Source organism: Natrix helvetica, assembly GCF_964273705.1.
Source record: "Natrix helvetica genome assembly, chromosome: 3".
NCBI lineage: Eukaryota > Metazoa > Chordata > Lepidosauria > Squamata > Natricidae > Natrix > Natrix helvetica.
In genome coordinates this window covers 33,080,867-33,094,927 of record NC_138549.1, presented here as the reverse complement: position 1 = coordinate 33,094,927, position 14,061 = coordinate 33,080,867, and the positions used below count along the sequence as shown (strand labels likewise).

Here is a 14,061-nt window from a genome sequence, read left to right as displayed (position 1 = left end):
TGAATCGCAGAATACCCCCTATCAGTTGTTCCAGGCTGCAGGGATTGCCACAGACCATTGCTGCTTCCATGCCTTGCGTTTTTGGCCTCTGGTGGGAGTGGGTGGGGCTACCTTTGGTGTATAAGATGCACCCAAATATTCATCCTCTTTTTTGGGGGAAAAACATGCATCTTATACTCCGAAAAATATGGTAGCTTGCATTTGATTGGAAACATAACTGGGGTCTGTGGGGCAGCCTGTAGGATGCTCAACAAAGGAACCAAAACAAAAATAAATAGTTGCGCCACCAAACTGCCACAGACATGCAAGCTTGTGTAGGCTCAGCCAAAGGTTGACTTGGATCCCTGTACAATTTTTCACAAAGTAAGGTATTTCCTTTTCAGTTTGGACCCACTTCCAGCTTTGCTTTCATTAATTTTATTTGAAAAACAGAGAATAATTGATTAGCCTCTAAGAAGGGCTGAACTTACCAAAATTCTTTTACGGTCCTTTTCAGATAGGAACTTCACTGGCGGGTACTTCTGAGTAAAACTATGAAGCATTTCAAAAGAGAAACATTAAAACAACACATCAGTAAAGGTTGTAAGCATTATAATGTTCGTTAAATATTAGTTTTTCTCAACCAAAGCACTTACTTTTCTTCCCGTCCTTCATAGATTTTTTAAAACAAAATCTGAATTATGAAATCTTTTATTTCAGAATTATTAATAAAGTGTTTAATAGGAAGAACTGTGGTTAATAATCCCCAAAAGTGTTTCTAACATTTAATGGTTCAAAATATCACTGAAAGTATGTACAGTAAAACTGACAAAAAACCTGACAAATATTCGCAACAATATCTGAAATCCGTCTCTAAATAATTGTGGCATTTCACAAGAGAAGAAAAAAGAGTTAATACTTATTTGGTTGTTTGGCAGAGTTGGTGATTCTCTTCCCACATCCTGCCAGTGTTTACTTAGTTGATTTAAGAGATTTCTAGGCCAACCCTAATGCTGGGAAAGATTGAGGGCAACAGAAGGGGGCGACAGGTGGCTGGATGGAGTCACTGAAGCAGTAGAAGTGAGCTTAAAAGGACTCCGGGGGATGGTAGAGGACAGGAAGGCCTGGAGGAACATTGTCCATGGGGTCGCGATGGGTCGGATATAACTTCGCAACTAACAACAACAAAGCCACTCCAACCTAATATTGTTCTATATCAGAAGATCTGTTTTAAAACAACAGATTCTTAGAATCAAACAGGACTTCTTTGCAATGGATACCTCTGATTGAACTGTTCATTAATATTAATTCCTTGACTTGTTCCATTGTAGAGATGGAAACGAAGCCTGGTCCTATCCTTCCACCCATACTTCTGCCATCCAGACATTGTTGAAGTAGCATGGGAAGATGCCCCAGAGGTCTCTGCCAATGTATGAATTGACCAAATCTGGATCTCAACAACATGCTCAGATTGTGTTCTGAAATTTATTCACAGGTTTGTATATATTTCCGTCATCCACAGCCAATCTCAAGACACTGAAATGTACTAAACTAGCACACTTGCCTTGTGCATAAACAACGTAGGGACACTAACAGAGACACCAAAAATCAAAATTGCTTTGTTGTAGAGTATAGAAGAATAAGATAATGCATTTATAGTACATATGGAGAGTCATTTATCAGCCTACTGGGGAAAATATTTATATTAGCTCTACAGCTCAATAGTCATACTTGGAAAAAAAGAACACAGGTGATATTCTGAATAAATATTCTGATAGGCTAGACTAGAACATCATTAGCAACAGCGCTTCTGAGTAAATTCATTATCTTACATTTGATTTATTCCGTATTTATAATTCACTCACTATAGGGACTATTTAGAAATCCCATTTTCAGAAAGAAGCACTATAATTAGGTACAATTTAGAAGGCTTCTCTCTAAGAAGGTGTAGAGAATATTATATCTGGATGATTTTAAGACTGGAGCAGAGAGATTTTCTATCCAATTACACTAATAGACATTATTGATTCCAGCATGGATAAAAATTACCAGCACAATGTCATGCATTAACTTTGAAATGGAGAGAACTTCATATTCAGATCTGAAATAACCCTCTGCAACTCTGCCTACTAAATACTTCCTGAGATATCAAGTTGATTTTTTTCAAAATAGGAGATGATTTTTAGAATTCTGCAACATCTATCTTATATAATACATTTGATAATCATTGCTTGAATTGTTAGGTAATACTTGTTTACAATGCATTTTTCATTTGCAGCTTCTGTCTTTCTTAGTGGATAAAAAGAAAGAAATGCTGGTTTGTTGCAAAACTGCACTAGCAGTTTACAGTAATACATGTTTCTACATGTTGTCCTAAATACAAACATGCAGCATCCAAAACATGTTGATAGTTGTAATATTTAATTTACAGTAATACTTAAATTGTGATTCCCATATTAACTTCAGAATTAAAATAACTGCAATGATTTGTTTTCAATCCAGCAAAAACATTTCTAGATCTAAGTTGTTTTTAAAAATATTTGGAATATAATATCGAAGCTTCCTCATTTATATTTCAGCATTCAATTTGGAATAGATACCCTATAAGAAAATACCTAATCAGTGGAATTTAGAATAAAATATACTGCATGTTATTATAGTGTCAAAAATTTCCAGACATTTGAGGCAAGATGCCAGATATGGTCAATCGATATTTATTGCTGAAGTTTACTGTATGCAAAATCCTTGAATTTATTTTCAAAACAAACACCAAATATTAATATATTTGTAAAACATGTTGTCCTGACATTTCCAGGAGACAATTAAAGGAAGAAACAATTTAGTTCTACCTTCCTCCTCTTCGCTTTGTTATGCTGTCATATTTAACTCTAAATTCTTCTTTCAGAAGAGAATCTTTTATTTTAGGCTGCAAATCTATTTACACTTACTTGAGGAGTAAATCCCACTGAACACAGCAGAATTTTAAAATAAACGTCTACATGGTTATGTGAATAGTTTGATAAATCACCAATGATAGGTTGCTACTACCTGTGTTTATCTGAAAATAAGACCGTGTCTTATTTTCTTTTGACCCAAAAACGGCTAGGGCTTCTTTTCAGGGGGGTCTATTTATTGACTCACCTCACAGTGGTGGCCCTGCTCAGTAGGAGCCCACTACTGGCCCACTTCTTCTATGGCTGCTTGCCGCCGCTCACACATGTTGGCCCCAGCCTCTGTTTCGCCATCAAGAGCCTTCTGGAAAACCTTCTGCAGCTGAGAAACGGGCTCTGGACTGACGCATACGGCGCCCACTGGCTTCCATTTCACCTTCAGAGGCCTTCCAAAAAGCCCTCTCTATCCAATAACAGAGTCTGCTGCAGAGGACAGAGTCTCAGCTGCAGAGGGCTTTCCAGAAGGCTCTGATGGCGAAAGAGGCCGGGGCGCGGAGTGTGAATGGTGGCAAGCGGCTGCAGAAGTGGGCTGCCAAAGAAGCAGCCACAGAAGAAGGGGCGGCAGAAGAAGGCGAGGCAAGTGTTGGGGTGTGCAAGGCCTGGTAAGTAGGGCAGCTGCACCCTAGCTTAATTTTTTATCTCACCCCAAAAAACCCTGCACCCAGGGATGGGTGGGATCTTAATTAAGGCTAATTTTGAGGGGTAGGGCTTAATTTGAGCGCATGAATGAAAAACATGATAAGGCTTCTTTTCAGGGTGGGTCTTATTTTAGGGGAAACACAGTACTTTCTACTGCTAAGATACATTCCTATCTAGAACATCACTGAAAGTCACATAACTATGCCCAACGTATATCAGTTTTGCTGGGGTTAAGTGAATCCCCGCCATTGTTAAGTGTGAGGTTATGTGATTGTGACTTGTAACTTCCTGCCAGCTTTCCCATTGACTTTGTTTATTGCAAGCCAGCTGTGAAGTACAAAAATGGCAATCACATGCCCACGGGGCACTGTGATGGCGGTAAATGCTTGCTGGTTGCCAAGTGCCTGTATTGTGATCACATGACCAGAGGGAAGTTGTGACTGCTGTAAGTTTAAATACTGGTCATGTAAGCTACTTTTTCAGCACTGTCTCCAAGTTTGAATAATGCTAAATTAGTTGCTAAATGAGACAGCCATTAACTGAGGACTATGTGTACTTAATACTACCATTAGAGACAGTAGCATTTATTACATACAGACTTTCTTTCAGTACAGCAAGATGGCACTCTTGACCAAATATTCTGACATAAGCTCCTTGCCTTAACTTAAAATAAAACAAACGGTGATCTATTGAAAGGACAATTCAAGCATACCTTTTCTCTAATTCTCGGATCTTTTCCCTTAGAGGTGCAATAACCTAAAAGAAAATTAAAAGTTAATCTTATATAAATATATTTTCCATTTAAAATGACAATTTGTAGAGAATAGACACATTATAAGCCACTTTAAATATTTTTGGAATGTCATGGGACAGATCATGACATGCCAATCTCTTCATAAGAATCTCTCCAATTTCCAAGGGCAAAAGCGATGGTGGCAATAAAGGACATAATCCAAAGCCCCCCCCCCCCCACCAAAACAGCAAATCAGATCTTTATTATGATCATAGACCAGCATAGAAAACATCCAATTGCTACTTTCCTGAGCTTCATCTGGAATAATCAAGTCACTAAATAAATAAATAGCCTCCCAGAGTTGCTTTCAGTAGAGATTGGTGGCATATAAATTTAATAAATAACTAAATAAAATAAACTGACCATTGGTTACCCTGCCTGCTTTCTTTAAATACTCTTCCATTCATCATGGAGAACTGCAAGCCTAATGCAGTGGTGGGTTCCAGATCCCGTTGCAACCAGTACGCTGCAACTGGGCTGGCCGTCCATGAGCGCAGCGCGCATGTGTACTTACCGCCTGCGACGCTCCAGCTGTTCGGCAGAGCGTCTCGCAGGTATCGTACACTCTGTGCGCAAAAACCCCGATCGGCTCAAATACAGGTAAGGAGGGTGGGCGGGTCGGCCCTCCGGAGCACTGTACTGGAACGGTACCTGGTGCTCCGAGCAGGCACCACCACTGCCCTCATGGCACCTGTCTTCAGTCCTGTCCTTCAAGGTCAGTGTGGATGCCTTCTTCTTTGACACTCCCTTCTGCCACATTTTTTTTGCTACCTTCTATAATTGCAATGTTAAGTTCTATCAAACCATGTTTCAAAAAACCCAAATCTCCCAAAACTGACTCCCACAATGCACTTCAGATACAGTCAACATTATCCTAAGTGGACTCTGGGTGGGATTTTTTTGCCCTCTACATCCCAAAGGTTTTCCAAAGAGTCCTTCAACACTGTAAGGAGAACTGTAGAGTTCACCGGAAGTTAACCAAGGACCTCATTTAATTTAAATTATTTTTATTATTAGACTATTTTTTAATTTTTAAAAATTATTTTAATTATTAGACTATGTATATCATAAATATTCTGAATGTATTATATTCAGAATTATATTTAGTGACCATGAATATAATTCTAGAGAAAATGTCTAGAATTTATTCATGTTTCAGTCACACATTCAGAATGGGTTTTTGCAAGCTATGTTAATATTATATTAACAGTAATTACTTATTTATAATATACAAACATATTCTATTGTTCACATCCATGTACTGTTATTATGTTACACACACACACACACATGCAAACCTTTGAAAATATTGGCATGGTTCTAAACTTAGCTATATTTTGAACATGTTGATGAAATATTTTAAGATTTAAGTTATTGAAGATGAAAATAAACCCCACTGATTTTATCAAAGTTATTGAAGTTATGATCTAATCCACTTGCATTTTAGCAACAGAAAAGTCCCTTTAAAATTAAAAATATCAAGGATAAAACATTAATATAAAATCAAAATGACCTATTACATTGCAGATATATATATATATCTACACCCATGTTTTGCCTGATATTATATATACACCCATATTTTGCCTGGTATTATTATATATTATATTATATAAATAACACCTGGTATTATTTTGGGGGGGGGGGAACAAATTAAGCACTAGGTGTTATTTTCAGCCATGTCTTATTCCCCCCCCCCATGTACCGGAGGCCCACTTTTGTTTGCTCATGGCGGGGCAGGAGGCTGCACAGCGCATCAAGGATGGAGCTGCCCTATGAACCCCACATCGGCTTACCTCAGGGCCCCCGCAGCCAGGCCACCCATGCCCAAACACCTTCCTCACCTAGTGCTGGTGGCTCCAGCAGCCTCGTCCAGGATGACACCGCATAGCTGACAACCTACTTCTTCTGCTTGCTCATGATTGCAACAGAGCAGGAGGCTGAGTGACACACCGATGCCATGGCCACGAGGTGAGCAGAGTGGAGCTGTCCCATGCATCCCACATTTGGCTTACCTCAGGGTCCTTGCAGCCAGGCCATCCATGCCCTGACACCTGCCTTGCCTTGTGGCCGCAGCACCAGCACACTACTCGGCCTCCTCTTCATTGCGGCCATGAGCACACAGAAGAAATGGGACAGCAGCCATATAGGCTCCTGCTGCACATGGTTATCAGTCCTGCCGCCATGAAGTGTTGGGCTGTGGATGGCCTGGCTGTGGGGCCCTGAGATAAGCTGGTGCGGGACGCATGGGGTAGCTCCAAACCCTCCCCCCCCAACGGTACTACGAGCAATCAGATGGAATAGGCAGCCGGGCAGTTATTTTGGGGGTAGGGTGTATATTAGGTACACAAATAAAACATGCTAGGGCTTATTTTAGGGATAGGTCATATTTTCGGGGAAACAGAATGTACATTACATTTTTAAGAATTGATGTACATGTTAGTAGCCATATGGGGACATTATTAAAACAAGCACACGAGTATCCTCCCTTAACCCCAACCAACACAAGAAGCTTGACAAAACAGTCTGCAGGGGTGAAGCTGAGAATTTCTGTAAGTTTTCAAACAGAAGGATGTGGTTAAAAAACAAATACCAAGATGTCAGCTGCAACAGTTTCAATATTTCTTTGTGTGTCACTTTGAACCGTTGTAGTCATCTTGATCTTTTTTTTTAACCAATTCCAGGCCAAGGAAAATAAAGGAAACTTCAATTCAAGAGGAAGTATTAAGAGAATAAAGTTGATAATTGATTTATTAATGCAAAGCAAAATATAAAAGGGAGTAGGGGAAGAAAAAAAGAGAGAATATAGTCTACTGACCTCTTCAATTTTATTTTCTACTTTTTGATCCCCATTATCCTGGATAAACCTGCTGGATAGGGAGCCAAAGAAAGAAAGAAACATTTTAAACATGACAAGCCACATATTCATGTTATAAAACATTATAAAGTAATGAATTTATGTTAAGATTTTTGTTCTGATCTTCTTTGAAAAAGAAACTACCTGTTACCATACCAAATAACAATGACCACAGATTGTCTGTGTTCAGGCATAAATAAAATGTCACCATAATTTCTAATTTTCTTCTTGCAGGTGAATGGGTGGGAAAAGAATAAATAGATGAATCAGAAGTGCTAATGGAAGATATTAACAGTGTGCCTGAATGCTGATAAAGAGGTCAGCAAATATTTATTTTTTGTGCCTTTCCTTTGGTAACGCAAGGCTATTTCCATGGCAGTTCTGAAATCTTGCCAAGAAAACTGCAGGGACTACTCAAGATTGACTCAACACCTAATCTGGCCCCTAAAAATAAATTGAGAGGAACAGGGATGCGAATTTGAAACCAAGGCTCAAACCTTAAGTTACTCATTGGATTCACTGCTCGATTTTACACAATGTGTTGGGTATAAGAAATTAAAAATAGCTTAAAATGTCAGGTAAATCAAAAGCTAGTGAACATGTTAAATTTAAGCCAGTTTGAAGATTTTCAATTTTATTTAAATCTGAAGGGGCAACAGGTATCCCCAAGGAAAGTTAGGAATATCTGTTTTTGTTGGTTTTATATATATCCAGGTTGCAAGCAACATCCTGTGCTATAACAAAGTCAACTCTGCTTTAGTGAGAATGTAGGGTCTGTATGAATCGGTACTCAAATTCCCAGAAATCAGAAAGAATTAAGCATATAGTCAACTTAAACACTGTGATATCAAGAGTGTGGAAGATTCATAGAGACTGACAGTTTCAGGAGTAGGATAATACTTCTTTCTTCACATTCTCAGAGCTCAGTCTGAGAGCTAATGTGACTAGCAGAGAAAACATTGCACCAAGAGGGGAGACCATGGTTCAGGTAGCGCGAACCTCAGTTAGGGAAGAGAGAAAGGTTCTTCCATAACCTAGAACAGCGGTGTCAAACTCAAGGCCCACAGGTTGCATCTGGCGTGTGGGGTGCTTAGATCTGGCCCGCAGGGCCACCTCAGAAACAATGAACGACTGGCCCATGGTGTTTCTGCCAGTGAAAATGGAGCATGTGGCCCTCCCGAGCTCCGTTTTCAACCCCCACAAGCTTTGTTTCCTCTGGCAGAGTGCTTGGGCCATCACAGGTACCTCCAACATTAGTGAGGTCGAGCTGGCCACGCCACCCTGGCCATGCCCCCCCCCAAGGTCAAACACAACCCTGACGCAACCTTCAATGAAATCGAGTTTGACACCCCTGACCTAGACGTTTTCATAGGACTGCTGTGAGGATAAATTAAGGATATTTATCATTCCCTGAGCTAACTGGAGAAAGAACAGAATAAAGTTTAATTAAGAAGCAATAATGTGAGAGGTATTTACAGTATTCATTAATTTATTAAGAGTCAATTATACATTTTGTCTGTATCCCCAAAAAGTCAGGGGTATGCTTTGGAAGACTGCTTATGAAATAGCTATTATGCCCTTTGATAAGTCTGTCAGATATTATTCAAAGAGCTTCTTTATATGCTCTTTTCAAAATCAAAGTCTCTCCTTCAGCAGCAGCTATTGCTAAAATCATGATTTTCTGCCTTGCCATCCTGTGAATAGGAAAACGATTGAAATGCACAGAGAAGACAATATCATGAAACAAATTTTCAAATTTTGGGATGAACGCTTTTATAGAAGCTGTTTCCTGCTCAGATTCTAAAGATTATCCTGTGCAATTAATTGGCTTAATGACAATAAAGTTCAAGTACCTTTCTTTAAAATTGTTTACGTAAATGGAATTCTGCAAATAGAAAGGTAACACCTCAAAAGCTATATGTGGTCATTGTAACACCTCAGAGTATCGCATTTCAACATTCCAAATGGCATTAGTTAGTTTCTAATTGTCCTAATGATGGTGAACCTATGGCAAGCATGCCACAGGTGGCATGCAGAGCCCTCTCTGCGGGCACACCAGCCATTGCCCCAGCCCAGCTCCAGCAGGGTGCCTGAGCGGGGTGGGAGAGGTGCTTACATTGCATTTTGGGGGTTCGCGCACATGCGTGTGCCCTCTGCACCCCATTTTGGGCCTGGAAGGCCTCCTGCACCAATCTGGAAGCGAAAAGTGAGTGAGAGGGGGATCGGGCACATGCGCGGGGAGCATTTGCATTTTTTGGGTTGCACACATGTACACATGCACACGACACCAAAACGTTTAGCCATCACTATCCTAACAGAATTAAAGGCATGTTTAGGATCCTTCACCTATGCAAGGGGTCCTGCAAGTCAAATGAAGCTGTTTTTCCTTTGAGGTATAAGATCACAAAACCTCCCCTGAAAAAGGTTTTGTCAACACTGTTACAAATCAAACACGCAATTTTTGCCCAACAGGATTTAGACAAGACTGCCAAATAATTTAAAAATAAGAAAGTACTGGGAGTTAAAAGTTGCCTTTCCAGAAAATTATCCATTGAGCATTTAAAAAAAAAATGTTTATAGCATTGTCAGAGTCAGTACTAAACATAGCTGTTCATTATGTAGTGTTCCTGGCAGCTTATGCAGTCTTTTGACCTCTTGTGAAAATAAATAAAGACAAAAGCTAACAGCCAGAAAAGGCAAGTCTTAAGATCAACATTTAGAAATGCTTCACCTGGAACATTAAGGCAAGAAATCTATTTCCTTCAGATTTTGATGAAATGAACTACCATCGCCATTCTCTGTAATGGACAGAAAAGGGGTTGGATTGGTGCACCAATGCAGAATTCCTTGATGGGGTCTACTGAATTCCAAAAATAGGGGAAGAAATACTATTTTTAAAAAGTATAAAATACTTATACTTTGGAAAATATTTTTTTTTAAATCTTGGGAGATATGTTCAATCATGAGTCATTTTTATTTATTTTTTATTTCATTTACATTTTTATTTGCCCCATACCCTACATTTGGGGGCAATTGAGACATACCACCAACTCATGAGAGGAACCCTGCCACATAAAAAGGCTAATTTCAGGGTTCGACTACTAAATCTGAAGTAGACTTCCCATAATAAAGTACACAATGTCACAACGTTCACTAAATACCTTTTGGTTTGTCACCGCTTTTCAACCGAACCTACTTTCAAATATACTTAAGGAGAATTCCAGAATTTTACATTGAGAAACACTAGGGTCTGGAAGATAATTTGATTTATTCTTTCTCTCTAATGGCCTTTTCATACTTTTCTTTTGTGTGGGAACGCTTAAAAAATCTTCTTACAAAATATTTGCTCTGAAATGTATTTCACAGTGAGGACTGACTCAGATAAATGGCGTGATTTGAATATTTGTAGGCAAAATCCTCTCAACAAGGTACAAGATAGGCAGATAAAACAAGTGCTAAAAAATATGGTTTTCTCAGTTGCAATATATGGCTGTGAAAGTTGGACCATAAGAAAGGCTGAGGGCCAAAGAATTAAGGCCTTTGAACTATGGTGCTGGAGAAGACTCCTGCGAGTCCCTTGAACTGCAAGGCGATCAAACCGGTCAATCCTAGAGAAGATCAACCCTGACTGCTCTTTAGAAGGCCAGATCCTGAAAATGAAACTCAAAATACTTTGGCCACCTAATGAGAAGGAAAGACTCACAGGAGAAGAGCCTAATGCTGGGAAAGATTGAAGGCAAAAGAAGAAGGGGATGACAGAATGAAGTGGCTGGATGGAATCACCGAAGCAGTAGGCGTGAGCTTAAATGGACTCCAGAGGATGGTAGAGGACAGGAAGGCCTGGAGGAACGTTGTCCATGCGTCATGATGGGTCGGACACGACTTCACAACTAACAACAACAATTGAAATATATTGAAAAGGAGTTAACCAACAGGATAATGCTGGAATACTGTGCAAGCTATATGGAATGGACCCGGAAGGATATAAAGGGGACCGTGTCAAAGAAATCCTATAACCTGTATATCGTTTAAAACCCTCAAACTAGGAGCTATTTCCTAAAATAATTTTTTATCTTATGCTTAATACTGGGCAATGTATGATCTCCCACAGTGTTGTGCCATGCTTTAAATTCCAAAGCAAATGCTTTTTTCCCTCAGAATGCATTGTAGGAATAGCTATAAAACCCTGAAAAAGATTAGCTGTTTTAAGGATTTGCAGATGCTTAATGAATATCCTTGTATATACAATAGCTTGATTTTATCTTTTTCAGCAGAAGGTAGAATATAGTAATGGTTTGGGGCAATGAAACAGATAAGAAGGTTGATAAAAATATGAGGAATTAATAGCTGGAAAATTGGAAAAGAAAGATGAATAAAAGAAGCAAGTATACTTATTTTGGTGGGACCAATTAATAAGTTTTTCTGTTCCATTTTTATTCTCCACTGTTCTTTTTCTGAAAGACCAACATCTCTCAGATTAAACAAATGTGGTATGTGACCAGCAAAATAATTCTCGATAGAATATTTTCCCTGCTTCAAGTGTGAAATTCTAGATGGAACATTTTCCCTGCTTTAAATGTGAACTACCAGATCCTGTACTTTATGGAAATGTTCAGCCCCGTAAAGGGGTAAATTAATGCATGTATTCAGTTCATCCACAAATTTGTGATCAAAGGTGACCTTTCCCATCATAGAAATGAATCATACCGTGTTTCCCCAAAAATACAACATGTCCTGAAACTAAAGCCCCCCAAAAAATAAGCACCTGGAAACCCACCCCCTCTGGCCAGGCAGAGCAACGCTCACCGACCTAGCGGTATCCCGAAGGTGCCAAGCCTTGGGAACCGGAGGGGAGGCGAAGGTGATCACGTTGCTTGGCGCCTTCAGGATACCACTAGGTTGGTGAGTTGCTCTGTGTCCAGCTGAAGAAGGGGATTCCCGGGCGGCTGCTCTCTTGCGAGCAGGTTCCCAAAAAGCCGGGCACAGTCTCATGGGTAAATGGCTGTGTTGCGCTGTCACAACACAGAAGCCATGAAGCGACCACGCTCACGAACAGCCACCTGGCAAACCCCCTTTCCAGCCGGGCACAGCGCCATTCACTGACCTAGGGGTATCGCCAAGCTGTGTGAGTGCCTGTTCGGCACCGCCCGGCTCCCGCGGCTTGGCACCTTCAAAATGCCAGTGAAAGGTGCTCTGTACGGCTGGAGAGGGTGGTTACGCGAGCAGCTCTTCCTCTCTCAATCATGCGCCTCCCAGCATCACGATGCCTGGCCCAGCTCTCTCTGCAGAGCCAGGACACCTCCGCCGCCGCCGCATGGCTTTTTCTGCGGCTTCCAAACCGAGTCTTCTGGCAGTGGCCACTCTGGGCGTACAGCGCAACACAGCCATTTGCCCATGAGGCTGTGCCCGGCTCTTTGGGAGCCCGCTCGGAATAGAGCAGCCGCCCGGCAACCCCAAAACAATAAACCCTCCCCTCATAATAAGCCCAAGCCATATTTTGTGGGCAAAAAGAAAATAAGACCCTGTCTTATTTTCGGGGAAACACGGTACTAGCTATCATTTCTCCAACTTCCTTTCTAGCAATAAGCAACAAAGGTGAGAGAAGAGTTTTCCTTTTACTTTGAAAGAAACATTACGTTATAGCTATACAGAGGTACAAAAGAAGTGTATAATATTACCTCATGTTGAGCACATTTCCCCATACAGCTGTAAAAAAGAAAACAGTAACATTAATTACCATTGGTTAAAAATAATTTCACAATACATTTAAGACACTAATAATTCTAGATATGTAACATGTGCTTGTAATGCAATTTATTATTTCAGGAGTGGAATGGTTTTCTGAAAAGTGATCTACTATGTATATTTTAATTCATCTTTGATCCTGGAAAGGGAGATTAGAAATATAAGGGCATATGTCTCTCAACTATGAATATTTACTTGAGAATCTAAAGCACAATTATATATTGATAGGTTAACATGCTGCTTTCAATACAGAAGTATTATATAGCAAAATATTATAACAAATAGACCTTAATTTTGACTGCAGGTATCACTCTTGCCAGTCATTGCACTATTGTTCCAAATGTAATATTTGTTCTCCATTCGATGCTATCGTCCTGGGGTGTCAAACTCGCATCATCACTGCGTCGTCATATGACGTATCGTGACTCCCCCCCTTCACTAAACCGGGCGTGGGTGTGGCCAGTGCATGATGTACCTGGCCCATGGGCCACAAGTTTTGATACCCCTGCTATAGCTTATTTCAGGCCCCTAAATCAGGAAAAACGTGTAGTGATTCTTCCAAGTAGATCTCTTTATTGTTCTTCTGACCTAGGCTTCCTGAGATAGTAAAAAGCACCCATATGAATAAAAATTCCTCCAGGACCAAGCACATCTTCTGAAATAGGTAGACTGTTGACATTCTCTATTTAGAATTTCTGACAGCTCAAGAAGCCCTTGTCATGTAGATTTTTAATGCCACTGAAAAAAACAAATTCAAAACCATCCAGTGTACTTTTGAAACAGGACTCTGCATCATTTTATCCTAAAGGTATCTCAAAACTTCTTGGAGACCCACCAGCTATTTCTAGATTTAAGGGAACAAATTATCCATTCTATCCATTCTGCTGATAAAGCTCGTAGAATGACCCTCCCAAATCAAACAAAAGGTTGCTTTTACTTTAAGCACTTTACTAAGTAAGGTTTACTTTACTTTTACCACCTTTACTTTAAGCATGTTAAGCTACTATAAGCATCTAAGATATCTTTGCCAGAATTAAATATGGTAAGGAGAGGGGAGGTGAGAATGGAGGAAACAGGGGAAGCACATTATCTATTTC

At 40.0% G+C, this 14,061-nt stretch overlaps 2 protein-coding genes across 3 annotated transcripts in view; one reads left to right on the top strand and one right to left on the bottom strand.

Annotated features, from left to right (window-relative positions):
* The window catches only part of ECRG4 (ECRG4 augurin precursor), a 56,559-nt gene extending 55,129 nt beyond the window's left edge, over nt 1–1,430 (top strand). The window contains exon 4 of the mRNA XM_081947098.1: nt 1,311–1,430. Within this exon, the coding sequence (XP_081803224.1) occupies nt 1,311–1,415 (105 nt within the window). The 3' untranslated portion in view covers nt 1,416–1,430. The remainder of the gene's footprint in view (nt 1–1,310) is intronic.
* The window catches only part of UXS1 (UDP-glucuronate decarboxylase 1), a 59,335-nt gene that overhangs the window by 28,090 nt on the left and 17,184 nt on the right, over nt 1–14,061 (bottom strand). Inside the window, exons 2-5 of one of the 2 annotated variants that reach the window (XM_081947096.1) lie at nt 12,898–12,925; nt 7,181–7,229; nt 4,282–4,325; nt 471–531 (exon numbers count right to left, since the gene is read on the bottom strand). In XM_081947096.1, coding sequence (XP_081803222.1) covers nt 471–531; nt 4,282–4,325; nt 7,181–7,229; nt 12,898–12,925 — 182 coding nt within the window. Of the gene's footprint in view, nt 1–470; nt 532–4,281; nt 4,326–7,180; nt 7,233–12,897; nt 12,926–14,061 lie in introns of both variants that reach the window. The other variant, XM_081947095.1, reaches the window with a different exon arrangement.